This window comes from Vulpes vulpes, chromosome 3 (assembly GCF_048418805.1).
Source record: "Vulpes vulpes isolate BD-2025 chromosome 3, VulVul3, whole genome shotgun sequence".
NCBI classification, from domain to species: Eukaryota; Metazoa; Chordata; class Mammalia; order Carnivora; family Canidae; genus Vulpes; species Vulpes vulpes.
The window spans coordinates 37599489-37622050 of NC_132782.1; the positions used below are offsets into that span (position 1 = coordinate 37599489).

The 22562-nt window shown below is 41.2% G+C and overlaps 1 protein-coding gene across 3 annotated transcripts in view; it reads right to left on the reverse strand.

Moving 5' to 3' along the window:
- Window positions 1-22562, reverse strand: part of FNDC3B (fibronectin type III domain containing 3B) — a 337274-nt gene that overhangs the window by 21222 nt on the left and 293490 nt on the right. For all 3 annotated transcript variants that reach the window (XM_072752211.1, XM_072752212.1, XM_072752213.1), the window contains exons 21-23: window positions 22121-22270; window positions 16900-17180; window positions 6310-6522 (exon numbers count right to left, since the gene is read on the reverse strand). In XM_072752211.1, coding sequence (XP_072608312.1) covers window positions 6310-6522; window positions 16900-17180; window positions 22121-22270 — 644 coding nt within the window. The remainder of the gene's footprint in view (window positions 1-6309; window positions 6523-16899; window positions 17181-22120; window positions 22271-22562) is intronic.

The window sequence follows — 22562 nt, forward strand, 5'->3', positions numbered from 1 at the left end:
AAAAAAAAAGGAAAAGAAAAATCACCCAGGAATGCCCTGGATGGCCCATCACTTAAGTTCATAGTAGAAAATGAGGTAAGAGTAAGGTTTTTGTGTGTTTACTACCTTGTTGCTACCTTATAAGCCCGAGAGGCCCATTACAGGCTAACAGTAGCTCGTTAATATTAACGCCCCACAATGATCTACCTGTTGACCTAAACTGACCTCTAGTGTCCTAAAGGCTGAAGATGCACATTTCAAAAGTTGCTCTACAACACCACAAATCCACAGTAAGCTCAGTACAGCCCAGTCCCGAACTGTAACAGTCCTTAACATGACATGTCACTGCCTCCATTTTCTCTTGATCCCCCTGGACATGGGCCATGTGCATGGAGAGGAGAGAGGGACAATCTCCTACATTACTGAACCCATGTTTGGGAATGGAGAAGTTCAAAACAGGAATGGGCAGTATGTGTCCTCATTCCACCAAGAACACGGAGTCCCGTCATGTCTATGCAGAAGCAGATGGGAGCAGATGGCATCATGTGGGGACACCTGAAGCAGGGAAGGTGCATTTCCTAAACTAGCTTTGATGTCGGGGAGCATCTCCCCACGTTCTCAGCTGCGTATAGGCCTACTGGCTTGTGGGTGACCCGGCTGTAATACTTTTTCGTTAGAAAAGGGAGCATGCAACGAAACCTAAGAAATAAAATGTCAGTATAGGTACCGATGAGCACTCTACAAAGAATAATAGGTAATTCCTTTTTTCAATTTTTTTTGTTCAAACTGTACTTAGTTATCCATATATTAAAAAAGAGACTTATTTTTCAAAAAAAGGATCTCAGGATGAAGACCACCTGAGAACCCTGAAACCTCCCATTCTGCTTTCTTTTCAAGTAAGCATATGCAGGGAATCTCATCTTCAAGGATACTCTTCCCAGAGTCTTTCAAATTTCGGTTGTCTATTTCTATTTTAATGGGCTTGCCTCAATCTTACCTGACTTAGGAAAAAAATGCTGAGAAAATTGCTATCCAATTCCATTCTATTTATGTTGAAATAGATTAAAAAAAAATCTATTTTCAAATAGGGGAAAAAAAAAAAAACCCTGTAATCTGAATTTTTTACTTCTGGTCCAATTAAGATCTCTAACAGTTCATTCAGCATCACTTAGCTCTGCCCATACCTGACATTTCAGCCTGAAAACCGACCAAGCTAGCATTACTCTTTATTTTGTAGGCTTAATTTTTATGCTTTTCTAAGACATAGGATGCTCCCCCCCCCCCCCCCAATCCTTCAGGGACTGGAGACAGGCATCATTAGTTCCATTTTGCAGAGGTAGAAACTAAGGCAAAAAGAAGTTAAGGGACATGCCTCCAGCCATCTAGAAGCTCAGTAACAGATCAGGGATTACAGCAGAGATCTGATACCCCTGTGGAGAACCACAATTGCCTTCTGGTGATGGAAGGTTATATCACAGTGTCATTTACCCAACAAGGGTGATCATGTGCATCCGGACTATTCCAGAAAAGCAAACTAATACCGAGGGTCTCCGCAGGCCCTGAGCTAGTTGCCTGGCATCTTGTATCTATTCAGCAATATGCTCTGAGAAACAGAAGCAGGGGTTTGTTCTGTAACAGGCACACATTAAGAAAGTTCAATTCTCCTGTAGTGCTCATCCACTCTGGCGACTTTTATTAATCGCCTAGTGTGTATTTCTTCAGGGTTTCTTCCTATAGATTATTTTCTGTCCCTAACAGTAAACAGTCATATTGGGCACATTAACAAAGGCCCCCTCCCCCGCCCAATTTTGTCTGATGAGGGGAAAAGTGTCATGGGCACAAGGGCAGAGTTAAATGGAGAGCAACCGGTAATTATCCAGTCTTATTAGCGCCCTCTCTCCCATCCCTGTTTTGCTGGAAATGCATGGGCTGTAAAAGACATTGGCTATCTGGCTAAACCCGAACAACAGATTAGCCGTAAATGCATTCCTGGAACTTAAGTTCCTCTCATCTCGATGCTGTGTACAATTATCAGGAACATGGACCCATGAGGGTCAGGACGAGAATCAGCATCAACTCAAATTCTGTTAGGGCAGCATAACGTTTCATTTCAATAACACAGACAAATGCACCTTAAAAATCGTCAGTACAGCCTTACGATCTTAAAAGGCATGAGTTGATCTTGTTATTCTAATCCTTGTATTAGGTTAATGCAGCATTATGAAAATGTTTACTTTGGGTGTATACCCTTCTTGCATACACAGGAACTAAAGACATTCAGATCTTCTGTGCTAGACTGGCTAAGAATAATAGACTTAATCACTGTATGGTCACACTAGGATAATTTTTGTTTTTCTGCTGAAATTGAATAAAATCTCTTGTGCTGTATGCTCATTGTGTCCCATTAACTTATTTTCTCAGCAAGATAAGTTCCTTACAGGGAGTCACATACTTCAAAAGACTTGGCACATTATAGTCAATCAGGAAAAAAATGATGATTGAATGATTATATTCTAACTGCAAGGAATAAACTCAGCCATATAAATATAAAGCGCGGCTCTGAAGCTGCTACATCAATATGTAGTCAGTGACCTTGGGCTGGGAGCCTTGTGAGTCAAAAGCTTGAATACAGGGAAAACAAATGTCCTGCTCAAGGGGGAAAAAAATTTCAACACTGCAAGTCCAGGTGACTGAGATGAGTTCTAGGTTGACTTACCTTGAGGCAAGGATCCTTTTCGGGATCCCTTCTATTTTACATGAAATAGCCCCAAATTTAAAAAGAAATATCTGTGCTTTGGAGATTGTATCCTTGGTTTCCACCCAATCCTGAGTCTTTATCACTGGTCTCCAACCTAAAGGCTCTTTTGCAGAAGATGATAAGATTGGAACCCTTTTAAGATTCACACACCCTCTTATCTCCTCTGAGAAACCTTCTCTGCTCATTTAATTTTAAGCTTATAATCATAAGTTGAAATCATAATAATCATTAAAATTAAATTCAAGTCAACTTATCAAAAACAACCCATTTTTTTCATTTAGCTGGTAGAAGTTTTTGGGAGAAATCCTATCAGCATAGAAAATATTTCACTTTTTTATTCAAAAACTAGATAATGCAGACAAAAGCTCTCAATGTCTGGCACTTTGTAGGTGCTCGATAAATAGAACTGTCCTTTAGGAAGTTTGGAAATACATTTTTGGCCTAACGTTATACTTAGAAATCTCTGGCTCATTTCAGATTTTTTTGACTGAGAGGTGAATAAATACAGAAACAAAGCAGCACAGAGGTCACTTTTAAAGAAGTTAGTAGCTTTCCCATTCTTTTCTTATTTGCCCAAAGCAGAGACTGAGAAGTGAAGGAAAAATAGACCGTGTGCCCTAATCATTTACAAGAGACACCCTTTTGTAAAGGATTTTGCTCACACATGACCTACACAGATTCAGTGCTTTCATGTGAAAAAGGTAGGAAGGGACTCAGTTCACCTCCTAGTGTAGCCTCTGTTTTATGGATGAGGAGAAAGACCAATACTTCAGAGGCCAAATCAAGCCAATTTTAATTTCATCATTGCCAAGCACGGGGTTATTAGTTTTTGCTGTGCTTCTGTTGCAAAATGTTTTAAGACTAACATTACTTTCATAGCTGACCAGGACAGCTGCACAACTCCCACTTTGGCGGCTCTCCCTTTCAATGCCGAGTGCCGGTGCGGAAAAGAAATTAAACCCACAATTAAGTCTACCTCTGGTTCTCACCTCAGCCACAAGCAGGGCACGTAATATTTTTGCCACACACACGATAAGAACTTATTCGTAGTTAATGAAATCAATGCATATGCTGGGGAATGTGTGTACTCTTCCCAAAAGTCACAACTGGAAATCACTGTGGCAACAAGTTCAATGAAAAAATCTGCTCCTTGAATGAATGTAGGTACTTTCAACTGGACAAGGCAGGTCCAAGTCGCAAAGAACCTCGAGGAGACTAGCGGGGACAGAAACTATGCTAATCACGAGAATTCTAACATATCCAACTCAGATGATTTCTCCCTAATCCTTGTGAATTGAAGATCCAGAGTTAAAGGCAGGCTTGGATTTAAGGGCCAATCGATACAAGAGTTCAGTTTCAAGACACTAAGGAAGGTCATCTTCAAACTCAAATTAGGCCAAGTTTCATCCTCTTAAATCACAGGAAAATTGTTCCACAAATAGAACGAGAACTTATTATGTTCTATACTCCCATCACTTTAATAACTTTCTGAGAGCACCGACAAATCTAATTTAAAAAAGATAGATTTGGTCTCCAGATCATAAAATTAAGAAAAATAATGCTCCTAATGGTAAGTTTTCTTAAATTGCCATTTAAATTTAGGCAAGTCATTTATTTGATTAACAGTGCCATCTCTGGGCCTCCTCCCCCCCCCCCTTTTTTTTTAAATAGCATGAATTGATCACTGGATTCGGCACCCTTTTCTGTCTGACGTCTATTTTTATTTATACATCTCATGACAGCATACTCATTTGGATCAGCATTCACGGGCATCTGTACAGTTTTGCATCCGAGATGCCCCCCGCAGACACCCCGCCTGTGCAGGGCAGGGCTACAGCAGGGCGCAGAGCCTCTGCTCTCCCCGCATTCCTGGGGGTAATGACAGAGGCAACCGCACAAGAAACCAGGCAGGCCTCCCTGTGATCCCAATTCTGCTACCAGTGTGAATCGTTTCTGGGCTTTGCTTTTTCTAAAGCAGTACACTAACTAGAGGATGCCCTCTAATGGAGATTCTCTCTACCACCAAAGGGCAGCCAAAAACCCAGGGGAAAAAACCAGAAGGCTCCTTTACAAATTTCCCCAAATGCTAGGTTTAAATATTTATCCAGGATTTCTGTTAGTCCATAATTCTCGTTCTTGCCAGCCCTCTCCAGTCGAGGAGTCCCCTGCCAGTAAAATAATGAACATGCATCCAAAGGTACAGAGCACAGTGAGATGAATGATCTTGTCTACGAGCGAGAATGCATTTGATCTCTAATGGACCTACCAAAAGCAGCCTCATTTTCTCTGTGCTTTCCACACCAGGACTAATTTCAAATAGGACAATCACTTTTTGTTCTTTTATAGTCAAATGACTGGGCTTGAAACGTCCTTCAAAGTCAAGTTGAAATGTCACCTGTCTCAAAAGAGCCATTCCTGGTCTTTGCAACCAGATGGCCCCTGCCTCCTCCAGCCTCCCAGAGCACTTCTCTCCACGGGCATTAATGTTCTGAGACCACTTGTGGGTTGGGATTATGCTGCTGGAGGCAGGGGCTTGTTCTTCCTTGATCTTGGTCTCCACTGGAGGTCCCCCACTCAAACAGGGCCTTCCCCCCAGCAGGGCTCCATTGCACTGAAAGGAATCAAAGCAGCTGAGTCCAGAGTTAGGGGGTGAAGACTGGATGGGGGTTTCTGTGCTAACTACACCAGTTCCCTGTGTGAAGGAGCAAGAGGCTGTGCTGCACGAAGTGGGAAGATAGAAAGGGTTTTGTGTTTAGCAGATGGGCCACAGGGACGTAGAAGCAGGTACCTGCTCCGTCAGGGTGTCTCGGATTTTTGGTCACCCCCCCACCCCCGCCATACACACCCCCCCCACCTCCTTCACCTGATTCTCTGATTTGGACTTTTGGTCACAGAACATTCGGTCATCATTACCTTTTATTCTGCATCTGAATTATTCCTACATACAGTTCAGAGGCCCAGCTTCTGATAGGCCATTTTCAGAGGAAATGAAGTTAGGCTCAATAAATACTATGTGAAAGGTTGGATTTGATTTCTATGGCCAAGAGTATTTCCTGGGCGTGGAGTCTTATAAAGAACCTCCTGTTTGCTCTGGTTAATTTGATCTTGCATTACCCATAGTTACAGAGTACAATCCCCCTCTGTACATCACCACAGCTATTTCAGATTGGTAAACATGTTTGTCCTGATGGTCGCTGAATATTTAAAAAGCTAACATCTCTTCCTGAGTTTTATTTTTCCCTCCGTGCTTGTGACTAATAGAACGCTGTCACGTAGCATGGACTTAAATGTGACAGTTTTCTTTTTTGGGTCATTTCTCTCCATTACCTGGCTTGGCGAAAGGAAAAAAAAAACACATAAAGATTCTCACATGTCGACAAATCAGGGTCTTCAGAATGTCAGTCTGTAACATTTTCAACGGAGAACAGAGGGTACAAAGTGCAGGACCCCCATACATAGGAAATCTTTTTCAACCAGGAGGAAGAGTGTTTTATCAGAGGCCCAATGAACAGGTGAGGATGCTCTGCAAGCTGCAGCCACAGAACGTCCCGCATTCCCTGCTGCCGTCTCACCTCTTATTTCTGTCCTCCAGCTGCAGTGTGTACACCATGTCCTCGGCTGCGTGGGTCTTGGTGTTACTGTCTCCCCACTTCAGCTTCAGGCTCTGCGGCCCTGCTGCAGCACATTCCAGCCTCGGAGGCAAGGGTGGTAACGGCCGAGTCTTTGCCCTAATGAACTGACTAAACGGTCCAACTCCGATTTCATTTATGGCCTGAATTCTGATCCTGGGTAAAGGGAAAAAAAAAACAAACCACAAACATCGCAGGTGTAAGTAGCAGCGATTCCTCATTTGAAATAAATAAACGTTGTGTGGGGGTATTCCATGTATGTGCCCCTAGAACAATACCATGGAGTAAAGAGAAAAACAAGTAATTTGGGACAAATCAAGCCTATGGCGGCTTGGCAAACAGATTATATTCTCCCCTCAAAAAAATAGCAAAAAGAAAGCAATTACCAAGGTATCTCTTAGTTCTTTACTTAAAAAAAAAAAAAAAGAGTCTATTGTCAGAGGGAAGACATCCTAAAACATGCTATTATATTTCGTTCCAGTTCCCTGTTAATTAATTGCCTCCAAGTCAGTTTTAGGAGTGAGAAGGGCTACAAAGAATACGTGAAATAGGAAAGCAAAAAGAGTATCCTTCAGGGTTTAAAAACAAAGTACAACTCTTCAACAGCCTTCCTCTCTTCTTCCGTATGGTGTGGACAGTTTTCTCAATAACCTGACATTTCCACAGCTCCACTCACATGAAGACCACTCACTCTCAGGTCTGCCTCTCCTCCACCTTTTCATGCCCCACAGATAGGTCTCTAGGGGAAACCTTCACCCAGGCCCCAAAACACATGATCATAAAAAATAAAGTCAGAGATAAATTCTTAGGAAACATATCAATTTAAACTATTCCTATAATTTAGTTTGATGGGCTTTTCACTTATAGTGATTATTGCTCACACTCAACTAAAAAATACTACTTAGGTCCTATAATACCTAAAATTCATCTTGTAACCTCAAATTAGCATTAATTTTTCAACATGTACAGGTTACATAATTCAGCAAACCAGTCTAATCATATGCCTGCTGCTGGTGGAGAAGGAAGCAAAGGCGGGTTAATTACAGGTGAAGGGAAGCAAGTACAGTCCATGCAGCCATTAAACTGGGACAAAAGAAACGCAGGAGCCATTTAAAAACTCCAAAAAAGTCCATCCTGGCTGAAGGGTCTGGGGAAGAATGTAAACCACCACCAAATCAGCACAGCAGAGAGTTCACCAGTGTTTCCCCTCCACTGTCCCCAGACTGGACTCAATGCAGTCTGAAATCTGGGAGCAGACATCTGCACGAACTGAGGGCTCTAGCGGAAGGAAGCCTGGCTCAGGGAAAGGGCTTTCTGGATGCTCAGAGTACATGGGGAAAATCCCCCATTTTTTTCTTTTTCTTTTCTGGATTCTCTCACTCCCCAGCCCTTACACGATTCCTTCAGATTAACAGACGAAAGAAGAAAAAACACACGAGCCTATCAAATGGTATAGAAAAAGCACCTGGTGAAATGCAACTTCTATTCATAATAGAAAAATTCTCTGAAAATCAAGGGTAGAAGGGAATTTTCTCAACCTGAAAAGGGTGTCTATAGAAATACCTACCGGCAACATTGTATTGAATGATGAAAGACTAAATAATTTCTAAGACTGGGAACCATGTGAGGATGTCTACTCTCAACACTCCAACTCAACATCAGGTACTAGAAATCCCAGCCAGTGGCGGGAAAAATGGCATGGAGACAAGAAAGAAAGAAACTAATACTACAAGACACTGCTGAAAATCTTAAAGAAGAACCTAAATAGAGAGAGACATTATGTGTTCATGAATTGGAAGACTGCACAGAAAACAATGTTAATTCTTGCCAAATTGATCTATAGGTACAATGCAATTCTAATCAAATTCTAACAGGATTTTTCTTAGTAGATCCAGAGAAGTTGATTCTAAAAGTTATGTGGAAAGGCCAAAGAGCTAAAATTGCTAAACACAAAATTGAAAAGTAAGAAAAAGTTGAAAGAATCACACTGATTTAGGACTTACTATAAAGCTACAGTAATCAAGACAGTGTGGTACTAGTAAGAGACAGACACACAGATCAATATAAGAGAATACAGACTCCAGAAATAGATCCACACAAATATGAATGATTGATTTTTGACAAATGTGCAAAAGTAATTCAATGGGGGAAAGAATAGTCTTTCTAACGAATAGTGCTAGAACAACTGGATTAGCAATAGGAAAACAAAATTCGATCTAAAACCATGTATCTTATTCTAAACTTACTTCAGAGTGGATACAACATAGATCTAAACATAAAATATAAAATATAAAACTTTTAAGAAGAAAACAAACAGTATTTGTTACCTAAAATTAGGTAAAGGGTTTTTACCTATGATGTGAAAACCTGAAAACCAGAACAAAAAAAAACAAAAAAACAAAAAAAAAAAAACCTGGACTTCATCAAAATTTAAACCATTTGTACTGTTAGGAGAATGAAGGTAAGCTACAGACTGGGAGGAAATATGTGTAAATTATATAACTGACAAAAGCCCTGTATTCAAAATGTATAAAAACCTCTAAAAGTCAATAGTAAGAAAATAACCAACCCAATGAAAAAATGGGCAAAAGACTGGAACAGACACTCCGACCAAAGGGGATACACTTGATGGCAAATAAGCACATGGAAAGGTAGTTAACTCGCTGCGAGTCAGATGATGAGACTCAGAACTACGAGGTACCACTATATCCCTATTCAACTGATTTTAAAAAAACACCTGAGTACCATGCTGGCGAGGACGAGAACAACTGCAACTCTCACATGCTGCCAGTGAGAATGCAGATGGTGTAGCCACCTTGGAAAACAGTTGTAATATGAAACTCCTTATCAAGCTTAATACACACGTACATGACCCAGCAGCCCTGCTTCTTGGTCTTAAGAGAAATTACAACTTATGTTCGTATAAAACCTGCACACAAAAACGGTTTTGGCAGTTCTAGTCATACTCAGCCCAAACTAGAAAAATATCTGCCTCATTGTTTGGAATGTAGCAAATACTCATCTCTGATAAAGTATAGCAAGAATCCCATTAAAGAGAGTCTGTCTTTTCCCAGATTCTATTAAGCCTCTTTGGAAATCCTGCTTATCACTTTGGTGTGACCTTGGGGAAATTACCTAACACCTTTAAGTAATAGTTTCCTTATTGATACAATGGGTATAGTAATATCTTTGCTGCATTTAGGAACAAATCTGATTACTTAGTAAAGATAAGGTTTATGAAAAGCATTTTCAATTTTTTAAAATTTTATATTATATGACCAGAAAAGGATTCACGATGGCCAAAAGCACTTTGGTGAACCTAAAAGTGCTAATTTATGGAGTTGCCATTCTTATGACTTCTTTTGAGACTGTTATTCCTTTCGCAAGGGAAGAAGACGTGCTGAGCATCTGTGAGGAGTGCACTGCACTAGGCCTGCAAACGTGCGGCCTCATTTTACTTGATTACCTACAAACTCACTTTATAATTTGAGTAATTTGTCAACACCACCTATGTTTTCCAATCCTCCACATTAGGTGAAGGAACCAGCAACACCTAAAAGGATTAACTTCTCTGTAAAGCATCCTCAGAAGGTGAGGCGGAGACATGGTGCTGGGAGACAGATGGGGAAGCGTTAATGACCGCCCCAACGAGCAACACCGAGAACTGGCTCTGCTCACAGGACCGGGCTCTGGAGCAGGAGCTGGTACTTCCTCTTGCTTTCAGAGATGAGAAAACTGCAGTTAAACCCAAAGAGGTTAAATAACTCAACACAGTCATTCTTGGTGTTGAAGCCTAGATTTGCTATGTATGATAGTGACCCTAACTTCTAGGCTGAACCCATGAGGCAGGAATTACTCCATTTTACAAATGAAGAAACTGAGGCCTGGAGAGGCTCAGCCATGTGCACTGACCTACACAACAGATGGAGGTCAGATCTGCTGTGAACTTGGTCTTTTCTTAGGCTCCAAGTCTTTCCTTTATTCTGGGACATATATTCTCCTCCTAGCATAACTAGAACCACACACAGTTTCTAATCCAATCAAAAGGTAATTTTAATTCAGATCATGCTTTCGGTTCCACAACTGCTGTTTGCCAGTAAAGTGGGCATCTATAACAGTTAAAAAATGTGTTTTCACATTATTTAAACAACTTTTGGCCTCAGAGTCAACCACTTACATTTTAAAATATCTCAACTTTTTTATCTACATTTTTATACAACACATTTTGCTTCAGTAAAAATGCATAAGAAACATTTTTCTGTGTAGTTGACGCACTGAACTATGTTACTTAGTTCTAATGATAAGCTAAAACTTGAAACTGAAATACAACTGAGGAACTGATAAAATGAAAGGAGGCCACAGGGCACTTGGTTGACTCAGTCCAGTCAGCGTATAGCTCTTGACTTCAGGGTTGTAAGTTTGAGCCCTACACTGGGTGCAGAGATTACTTAAAAATAAAACTTAAAGAAAAGAAAAAAGAAATGAAGCCATGTCTTCTTGCATTCTGGTAAAAATATTACATACTCTGAGTCTAGGAAGCTGAGAAAGCTGAACAAGGACTATGATAGTTGCTGTTTGTTTGGGGGTCAAAATAACTTCCTAATTCAGGGAGAGGTCACTCAAGCCTAATGAGCAAAACAAACACTGACCTGAGGAACAATGCCAAGAATTCACTTCAGAAAAAAATCGACTTACAAGTTTTGTTAGATTTATTAAAGTCTACCCCAAACCCAAACTCGAGAAGTTTTCTCTTTAGCTCAAGTAACATGTTAATCTTGAAATTTAGATCGTATCAGATCTCCAGGTTTGGCTTTTTTTTTAATGCATTGTATCAGTTTCTGAAATCTTAAACTCTACAAATTAAGTATACAGGAAATGGAATTTAGCTCAACAATGAAGGGAAATGATATATAACTCTTGAGAAACTCTATCTTGGCCAGGCTGATGTGAAAAACCTCAAGTGCCTGGCAGTCTGCAATACCCATCAGTACATTGATAATACTGATCAAATATATTCACTAGGCTTCTTAATGAAGCATATTTTTATAGCTTTTGATTGAAAATCCACTATTAACATATCTACTACTACTACTAATTGTAGATACTAAGTATATTCCTGCTTCAGAAGATCATAGCCTTCCAGGGGCCCTGGGTGGCTCAGTCAGTTAAACGTGACTTCTGCTTTCAGCTCAGGTGGTGAGATCCAGCCCCGCGTCAGGCTCCACACTCAGCGTGGAGTCTGCTTGAGTTTCTTTCTCTTACTCCCTCTGCCCCCCTCCTTATGCTTGCTTGCTCTAAAATAAATCAATCTTTCTAAAAAACGATTATTTTATTTCTTATTTTTTTAAAGATTTTATTTATTCATGAGAGACAGAGAGGCAGAGACACAGGCAGAGGGAGAAGCAGGCTCCATGCAGGGAGCCCGATATGGGAACCGATCCTGGGACCCCAGGATCACGCCCTGAGCTGAAGGTAGGTGCTCAACCACTGAGCCACCCAGACGTCCCCCAAAAGTTTTTTTAAAAAAGAAAAGATCACAGCCTTCCACAATGCACTTTATTTACACACACACACACACACACACATGCTCAAATTTCTGACGCTCTGTATGTTAAAAGAAGAATGACTTCCCAAATGAAGCTTCCTCAACTAGGGAAGCTGACTTCTCAATCCTAGTTAGCCATCCCCGTACTCAGGGTGTCTCCAGTGTGAGGGTGAGGGGCAGTGAGGACAGCTGGGAAGAGTTGAGGGAGGAGAGGCCTAAGAGCAAAAGATGCACTTTTTATACCGTCCCCCCCTCAACCTACCATCTAATCATCTAGGACAAAAAATATGAAAGAAGGGAATAATCGTCAGATAACTTCCAAAGGAATATAAAATAATAGCTGAAAGACAGGAAGTCTCTGGGGGAAATGACGCAGTTGGGGCAATGGGACTCAGGAGAGGGCATCCTGGATGGCTCCTGAGGTACCCGTGCTGTCATCCAATGCCAGGCACTTAGACTTCCCTTTGACAGGAAACCAAACTTTCAAGGTCTCCTGCTGCTTAAGAAATAACACCAGATTTCCCCAGACCTATAATTTGGTCACAACCCACTTGGCGGCTCATTTCTTCCCCACCAATGTTAGCAACAGATCATTTATTGAGTGTGACTTACTGTGCGTCAGGTCCCACATGAGGTGCCTGGAATCTTATCTAAAAACACATCCTTCGAGGTAGCTGAAGTTATTATCCCCATTTTACAGATCAGAAAACTGAGGCACAGAGCGAATGTAACTAACTTGCCAAAGGTCACAGAGACAGTAAGTGAGAGACCCAGGACTGCAGTCAAGCTGTTTGACTCCAATCTGCTACTTTTGAACAACTTAGAATTTGTCTCCTAACGCAGCCCACCTCATCTTGTTATAATGAAATGATTTATGATTCATTTTTTGGCAGGCTAATGGAGTGCCTGACATACAGTAAGGACTCAATACATGTTATTTTCATCTCTGTTTTACCCAGCACAAGGGGCATAAATGGGCATAATGAACAAATCTACCTTCAGTTTTAGTTGTCGGGTAGCTCGGTATGAGTCAGACACATAATGAGGTTGTCAAAAAAAGTAATCTTAGGCAACTTTACTAACTGCTCAATGGAGAACATGTAAGGTGACAGTCTTGCTCTGCTGAGCCAGCCAACCAGACCCTTCCTGGAGGTGTGGACATCGCTCATTAAAGAGTCTGTCAAGAAACGGAACTCACCCAATGAAGAGGATGGAGGAGGTAATAGAAAACCCATGCTAGTGAAGACAGATGTGAATGAAGTGCGGATGGTTAAGTAGAGGACAGCTGACACGATAGGACAGTGACGTCTAGACCCCCTGGGTCCTACTAAACCACAGTCTACAGGAATGGGGCTCAGACTTCTGTGGATTGGGTGATGCTTACATACACCAACACCCAAGAATCACTGCTCTAAGGCAAAAGTTCTTAACCTTCAGCATGCAACAAAATCTCCTGCAGGGCAAATTAAAGCAGAGGGCCAGGCCTTACTCTTGGAGTTTCTGACTTAGCAGGTCTAGAGTAGAGCCTGACAATCTGCATTTCAGGAAGTTTCTAGGTGATGCTGCTGTTTGCTGCTGCTGGTCCAGGAATCACACTGTGATAACCACTGCACTAAAGGGAGGCTCTTGCAACTGAGCAGATGTTAAATATACAGAAGTTTGACAAAACATAATGGGAACACTATAACAACAGTTATTCACGGACTGCCTGGTGAGCAGACGCTGGAACCACACTGCCCGGTCACTGGAGACACTCAAGCCAGAGCACTGGGAGGGGTGACACCAGGAGATCTTTTCTCTCTGCTCACAGAGCCTAAAGAAAGCCACGTCTCTGTTTTCAATAATGTTTCCTTCTCCTGAAACCAAAACGCAAACACAATTCCAAACTCAGTTCTAAGCTCAAAAGTAATACCCTTAAAAACTGCATTGTAAATTCCAATCAAATTCCATACAGGGTGTCAGTAAGCCAGCGGGTTGTTTTTGTAAGCACCAATGGAAAAGCCACAAATCCACTGAAACCTCTTTCTGTGGCAGTGGGTGTGCTTACAGAGGGGCACATTTCTGTTCTGGCAAAAGAGAGAAAGACAAACTCAGCATGAGAACAAAGTGTAACTGCAGAAGTTTAAAAATAAACAAACAAACAAAAGAAACAAGTCCTTTCTCCAAACCCCATAGCCTGCTTGAAATGTTTCATTCCACACTTTTGTCTAGAACATCATGATCTGTTCACTTATCTTTTAACCAATTTATGGAACAGAAAAAGGTGAGGTAAAAGTTGATTGCACCAAAATTACACCCTTAGTTACTTGAAATACTCATTTTGTATTTCATTATAATTATTGCAATTGTGTGTTTGAAACGTACAGAGAACAAGACTGTGGGCTGGTCAGACTTCTACAAAAGAGCTCCCAATTATGTACTACAGAAACTAAAGTTCTTTAAAAAAAAGACCTTAAATATAAATAATGACCGTAATATCTTAAATAGAAGACATCTAATTTATTTATTGCTTGGCCAGCAATGACGGGGGGGGGGGGGGGGGGGGGGGGGGGCAGCAGGAACACACAGTTTACCTTTCCTAAAGCTATTCCATTCTCAACCAATCCATCTAAAATGGGATCATTGAAACTACCCTGTTCAGGTTGGAAAGTGACTTTCTACACTCAGCTCAATGTACCAGCCCTGCATATCAATACTGAATTGTTTATGTTACATCCATTAAATATTTCTAAAATAGTCCTGAAGTTTTATGACCCAAACCTAAACTCTTGCTTCCATAGTCCCTACATTACTAAAACAGCTCATCCTCTCTAAAATAGAATTACCCTGAGAGGGACTTTTAGACATTAAATCAACCACATCTCTGGGAGATATTTTTGGTAATTTCCATTGTAAATGCCATTTCATCATTATCTGTTCCTTCCTTCAAGTCTTTGAGCTCTGGATTTCTTTCTTGAAGTCACTGGACTGTGTGTGGAGTAAGAAGAGTCGGCATTACCCTATCATCATATCCTTCCATGAGCCCTGACATTTTAAAGTACGTCACCTTTCAGGTAGACACGATGTCTGAAAGGAGGAAAATTCTTGGGCTAACAACTTGCCCTAAGAGGCCTTTCCTGATTTCTGATCCAAACATTCAGAGGGCTGACCTGAGGGTCTGAGTTCACTCTGGAGTAGACATGGATGTGGATCAGAATGGACACAAAACCTTTTTGGGAGTCCCTGAACCAGTGTGGCTTCTTCTGAGGTCTTCCTCGGATTAGGGATTAGGTCAGGCAATATTCTGGATGGTGGGGGCTGCCATTTCCTTAATCATTCTTCCTCACGGTGAGGTTTCCTTAGAGTGTCATCACTGGGGAAATTCCCTGAGGTCAAGGTGTGGACTTAGTCATTCCTGGATTTCCTCAGCACCTGGTTAGAGTGCTCTAGACACAACAGGCACTTGGCATGCGGTCAGCAAACACGACTCAAGACTGGTTTTTTTGAGAATGGCTAAAGAGGCTAGAAATCAAAGAATGCCCTTGGCCTGCCTCTTCATCTAAGTAAGTCATAGCCCTCTTTATTTAGTGTCTATCTCAAGTCCCGCTTCAAAGCACCCTGACCACTCTAAACCTGGGTCTTCCTCTCTGAAATACCAACAGGATTCTGTACAGTTTTATTTTCAGCCTGTGATGTCACGATAACCTACTATCCTACGATGGCTATGTAAGTGTCCCTCAACCCTGTGAGTGCTCGGAGGGCAAAGACTGGGTCTGTTTTTATTTCACAGGCCCATGCCTTATGTAGTACTGTCCCCAGAAGAGGTTTTTTTTTTTTTTTTTTTTTTAATAATGAAAGAGTAAAAACAAACAAAAAACCCCATCATTGTTTTAGAAAAGTAAAGTAAGTCTAGTTGCAGAAGTCAAAAATGCATTTAATACACCTGACTACTGAGCATTGGGGCTTAGCCTAGCCAATTTAAACACGCTCAGAACATTTCCCTTAGCCTACAGTTGTGCAAAATCCTCTAATGCAAAGCCTATTTTATAACCAAGTATGGACTATCTCCTGTAGTGGACTGAGTAATGGACTGAAAGTGAAAACGAGAAAGACTGTGTGGGTACAGAATAGCTGTGGGTGCAATGGGTGCTGACTTTCCCGATCTTGGGGCTGACTGTGTGCGGAGGCTCGCTGCTGCTGCCTGACGTCCCAAGAGACAGGATCATACCACGCCACCGTAAGCCCAGGAAAAGATCCAAGCTCAAAATCTGAAGTGCGGCTCCTACTCCATGTGCACTGCTTTCCCACCACCCTGAATCAAGAGTGTCTGGAACAGATGCTCTGAAGGGGGCACACCTGAGTAACCACGAATCATACACTTTTCCTTTTGAGGGAGTGAAGGCAACTTGGAGACAGAGGAAAGTAATTTGCAATTTTAAGAGGCCATGTTGGAGAAGATGATGGGTGAGCAGAGGAAGGGGAGGTCACTAGCTCCTGGAGAAGAACTCCGGGCAGGGGATGCAGATGCTAACAGCTTTGCTCAGTAATGTGTAATCTAACTTTTTTCCTCTGGACCCTTGCAAAAACCTTGAGTAAAAGCTACAACACAAATGCTACGTAAGGCTGTGTCTGCTTCTGGGGAATCACAAGAATGGTGGAGCCCTGCTTCAGAGGTGTCCAAGTACATGCTGAGGACAGACGGTGTCCACAGAATGACATGAGTCACAGTAAAATACAAGGAGTGGCTGCTAAGAGACCAAGAGGGAAGAACTAATTTAAAGCAGTAGGTGAAATTCCCCCTCAAGGGTTAGGAAATGTATAGATTTGTAACTGACTCACAAAGGACAGAACAATACGAGTTTTAAAGATGTATCTGCATTGAGGACCCTTAAATTATATTAAGGAAAAATGATTTGAATTCACTCGTTTGGCCTTTAGAACCTGAAGGGTCTACAGCTCCAAGAACTGATGTGTTGGATGCAACTTTAGTTCTGTTTTCCTGCACTCACCGGTAGGTGGTTTCTGGAAGGAGGCCTTTCAAAACGTGGGTGGTGGTGTTGCCCACGGTGATGATAGTGTCTCCAAGATCAATATTGTAAGCAAGGATTTCAGATCCATTATTGCACGGCTCTTCCCAGTTCAGTACAAGGCACACAAAAGGTGAATCAGGGTAGGCATTGAGGGTCTCCTCTTCCAGGACAGAGAGAGTGGAGACAGGGTCAGGGGCAGATGCTGGCGTCTGGCAAAGGACAAGCTCACTATACGGTCCTGCTCCAGCTTGATTGACAGCCTAAAAAGATAACAGCAAGACAAAGTCCACATTACACCAATGCAAATTCTAATGCCCCGTGTTAGGTGCTGCTGCATCAATCTAACGCAACAGACAAAGTTACTTCTAGAACACAGTTAGAAATAAATTAAAGAAAATGCTCACTTTCACAATGACTTTCTTTTTTTTTTTTTAATTTTTATTTATTTATGATAGTCACAGAGAGATAGAGAGAGGCAGAGACACAGGCAGAGGGAGAAGCAGGCTCCATGCACCAGGAGCCCGACGTGGGATTCGATCCCGGGTCTCCAGGATCGCGCCCTGGGCCAAAGGCAGGCGCCAAACCGCTGCGCCACCCAAGGATCCCTCACAATGACTTTCAAAAAAAAAAGGCAATAACAACTTTTCTAAAGCAGAAGATAACATCACCATCATCACCATTTACGAAAAATAATTTTAAAATAACACTTTGTATTTGCACAGCCCACTTCAGGTTATACGTGGTCTTGTGATATCCTGTGACATCCACAAAACCTGTCTGGGGTAGACAGTAAATGGCAAGTATTCAACAGTTTTCCATGTGAATGATAAACTCCTCTCAGAAGTCAATTCTCGGTGCTTTCTGATTTTACCTGAGAGCTACAGCTGAGACCTTCGTTATTCACTGCTCTATCAAATATTTATTCACTTGGGCTCCAGGGCCATACTCTTGATTCTACTTACCTGCTGCTGCTTCTCAATCACCTTTGCCCGTTGCTACTTATCACCTCTCAACACTGGAGGCCGCCAGGGCTCAGGCCGTGGCCACCTCTTCCTTGTTTAATCTCTGCTCTATCTCCTTCTCTTGGGGACAAAATGTCACTCATATCATATCTCGGGGGTAAGTACCATATTATATCCTAATGCCATTTATATCCTACTCCCAAATTTATTTGTGTGGCTCTAGCCCGATACAATGTATTCACCAAGCACAGTACGGTACTGCTCATATCCCATCAGTGGCCTCCCACCATATTCAGAATAAACTTCAAAGTCCTCACAAAGCCCTCAAGACCTTATCTGATCGGCTCACCACCACCACCCTGCCATAAAAACCCACCGCCACTCTGACTTCATCACCTAATGTTCCCCCCTCACTTACTCTGCTCCAGCCACGCTGGCTTCCTTGCTGTTTCACAGGGACATCAAGTCTACTCCCAACTCAGGGCCTTTCCAGTTTGCTGCCCTTCTGTCCAGGAAACATTTTCCCTAGACATCTGCACAGCTCACTCAATCATCTCAAGGGCTGCCTTTCAGTGAGCCCTCTCCTACCACCGTATTTAAATTTGTAGCCACCCTACCCCTCTTCACCCTCCGTGATCCTCTTCATTTCCTATTTCTCTTCTTTGCTTTATTTTTCATCATAGTATTTATCACCACCATAGGATATACTTCATTTCTCCCAGATGAGAATGTACCCTCTATAAGGGCAAAGATGTCTGTTTGGCTCACTGCTATCTCCCCAGCAACTAGAACAGTACCTGATACAGAATATGTGCTCAATAAATGTTATTAAGTGTCTATTTTTTTCCCTTAGAAACAGAAAAACATTTAGCAGCCTCCTTACAAAAGTGAATGTACTCTAAAATCTAGTTCTCATTGAATTCATAAGAGGGGTTATGAGGACACATTATAAAATTAAAGCAGTCTGAACTCTTTAATCAAAGGTTTGAAACAGAAGTTGTAACATTATTTTTTAATGTTTTATTTAATTTTAAAAGATTTATTTATGAGAGAAAAAAAATGAAGAGGGGAAAGAGGGGGGTAGAGAGAGACGGAGAAGCAGACTCCCTGCTGCATAGGAAGCCTGATCAATCCCAGGACCCTGAGATCACCACCTGAGCCAAAGGCAAACGCTTAGCCGAGTGAGCCACCCGGGCTCCTCTATAACATTTATATATTACTGTTGATTTCAAAGAAGTTCAGAGCATTCATTTGCTAACAAATCACTCTTGAAACTCTACTGTAATATTTTGTCCTATCTAGTCCTATTTCATGACAATACCTAACTCTCTTTTTGGTAAAATTCTTTTTTTTTTTTTAAGATTTATGAAAGACACAGAATGAGAGAGAGAGAGAGAGAGAGAGAGAGAGAGAGAGGCAGAGACACAGGCAGAGGGAGAAGCAGGCTCCATGCAGGGAGCACGACCTGGGACTTGATCCCGGGTCTCCAGGAACACACCCTGGGCTGAAGGTGGCGCTAAACCTCTGGGCCACCGGGGCTGCCCTCTTTTTGGTAAAATTCTTAATGTCACGATTTATTTTAAGAGCATATATTTAGAGATTTTATTTTTTTTAAATACAAATTGATCACACATGGATAGAAAAATAAGACATCATGGAGCTCAATGTTCATATTAATTGAGGCTTTATATCACCATGTAATAGAAGGAAAAGAGATGGCTTTTAGAGTTGGAGCTTAGTTCAAATCTGGATTCTATTACTTATTAACTGTACAGTTAGCATGCACATACATATGTATGTATATTGTGTGATCTTAGGCAATTTACTATCTCAGAGCCTGTTTCCTCAGATATAAAATGGGGACAGATCCTAATCCATAGGATCATTGTAAAGATTAAATTGATCAACATGGAAGATCCTGGCCAACAGCCCAGCGCTTCCCTTCTGGGGAAGATCGAGAACAAAACAGCAACCACAAAATTATCATTGACATGACACTATTAACTACATACAGACCTGATTCCAACCTTCCCAGTTTCTTCAATAATGTTCTTTTTCTACTCCAGGATCCCACTTTCTTTTACTAGCTTTCTTTTATGGGAAATGTTTTCTTGATTTATACTATTTATCATCATCAGTTTCCAAAAAACAAAACAATTTGGAAGACTCTTTTAATAAAATAAATAAAAGTATGCCTATAATATACAACAGGCCTCACATGTGAATGGAACTGTTTTGGTCCTTGTTAATTAAAATACTCTTAAGGAAGAATATAAAATAGCAGAAGTTCTTGAGCAAAACAAATGCTTCACCCGAGTTTTATAAAAAACACAATGTGAGTATCACAGTGATTTAATTTTTAAGATGCCAAATATTCAAAGAGACTATTTGGGTTTAGCCTGACTTTGCAGTAAGTCAAATGAAAATAATTCATATCTGGTCCATATGTGCCAAGGAAATCAATACGGATTTGAGGAGACCTTTTTCCTGACAATACATTTTTTTTTTGCATAGCAATGGTGGTTCTTAAAAGAATGCCTTGGGGTACCTGGGTGGCTCAGTCAGTTAAGTGTTGATTTTGGCTCAGGTCATGATCTCAGGGTCTTGACATCAAATCCCCATGTTGGGTTCCTCACTCAGCAGAGTCTGCTTGAGATTCTTTCCCTCTTCCTCTGCTCCTGTGCTCGCTTTCTCCCTCTCCCTCTCTCTCTCTCTCTCTCTCTCTCTCTCTCTCTCTCAGCTCTAACAAGTAAATAAATCTTAAAGAAAAAAACTGTACTATATCCCTTCACAAGGTCTCATTCAATTTATGACAAACAAGTATGACATTTGAAAATACTTTTTACCTCTAAACTTTCAAAACAGAGAGGCAAGATGATTCTGCAGGCTCTCTTCTTACTCTGGTCAATGTATCTTTTGAAATCAGTTTGGGGGAGAGAGTGGGTGCTAAACGACAACATATACCCCGAAAGGAGGAAACGAAGTAGAAGAACATTTTAAGGGGATCAAAACTCGTAAAGTGTAGTGAAGTTCTTTCCTGTGGTGGCAGACAGTTCTTTATTTATATCCTGCCTTGTTCCAAAAACAGGAGTGTAGCACATATTTTGTAACCTTTTCCCAGTGACTCAGCACTGCTATTATAAAGATCAGATAATGTGCTGTGACCCTGACTCATTGACAAAGAGTTAATTATGTCCCAGGTGCTCCATTCAAGAAGGAAGGAAGGTGTATAACAAAAGAGTTTAATCAGAATGTTTATAATAAAGCAGGATTCAGAATTCAAGAGAGAAGCCTCGGTTGATCTGGAAAATTAATTTGGGAAGGGAATATTTTCTCCAATGAGACACCGATAGGCTGATGCACTTGTAATAAGCAATTTGATTCATCACTTAAATCGGGTAGAAACCTAAATCTGGCTTAAATCTAAACATGTGTGAAGACAGACGTCTCCAAGGTCAAGAACCATGTCTGACTAATCTTTGTATCTCTCCTCTTGATCATCCTTTGATTCTGGGATAAAGTTGTGCCCAAAAATGTTAATAAACAAACGGAAAGAAATGGACAGAGAACTCTGTTTTCTCAGGAAAATAAGGCTTTACAAAGGGGGAAAAATAACCAAATCAATAAAGTAAAAGTCAAGAGTAGAGTAAACTCATGACTACCTTCACTGTTAGGGGTTAGGCTAAGAGCCAACTGTTGTTGATGTTATTCCATTTGGACTCCCAAGTCAAAGCTTCCAGCTAACCGTCCTTGGGAATGGTCATTGAGAAGTGGGAGGTGGATCCCGTAATCTAATACAGACTAGTCCAAATCACTCTAATGTTTGTTTCTGGCTCCATTTAGCAACCAGCACATACATCTTCTGCCTTTTGTCATTTTTAAGCGTCTGCCCCACTGAACTGTGCATCTCAGGAGAACGCAGACAGAAGGAGCCTTCCCTAAGGAGCCGTGACACCTCTGCCTTGGATTTGGTCATTTATTCAGTGAATTCACAAGACATAAGTGTGGTGAGAAGCAGAAATTAATTTTAATAATGTATATATAAATAACATGTATAATAATAATATATATAAATAATATATAATTAATTATAAGACACCAAACTGAATTTGTTTTTATTTAAAAGCACTCTTTTTCCAGATCATCCCTCGATAGCCTCCATCACAAGTCGTTAAGTTCCCCAGAGTCTTTTGTGAACACCAGGGTCTACTAGTAACATCTAAGTAATGTCAACCTACCTGTAGTCTACAGCAATATTGTGCAGCGGGCAACAGATCCCTTATCTCAAAGCCGGTGTCCGTCCCGTGATAAATGAGTTCTAAGGATTCTTCATCTTCTCCCCATTCCAACCTGTACTCTGAGATGTCAGCACCAGAGCTTTCAGGACTCTGGAAAGCAAAAACTCAAGTAGTTAATTTCGTTGAGAAGAAAATCCTCTAACGTTTGTGTCCAACTACGTAACTGGGCAAAAAAGCCACATGCCCCTGGGTATTCAGATACAAAAGAAAGAAGCATGAAAGAGAAACTCAGGTCTGACAAGTGATAAAATTTCCACAACTCTAAGTGACATAAGCAAGTGCCAAGGGAGATTAATGTGTAAAAATCACCTACATGTGAATTTTAGCTTTGTAGGTTTCTCGTAACTTGCATTTGGGGGCAGACGAAGTACAAGAAACAGAA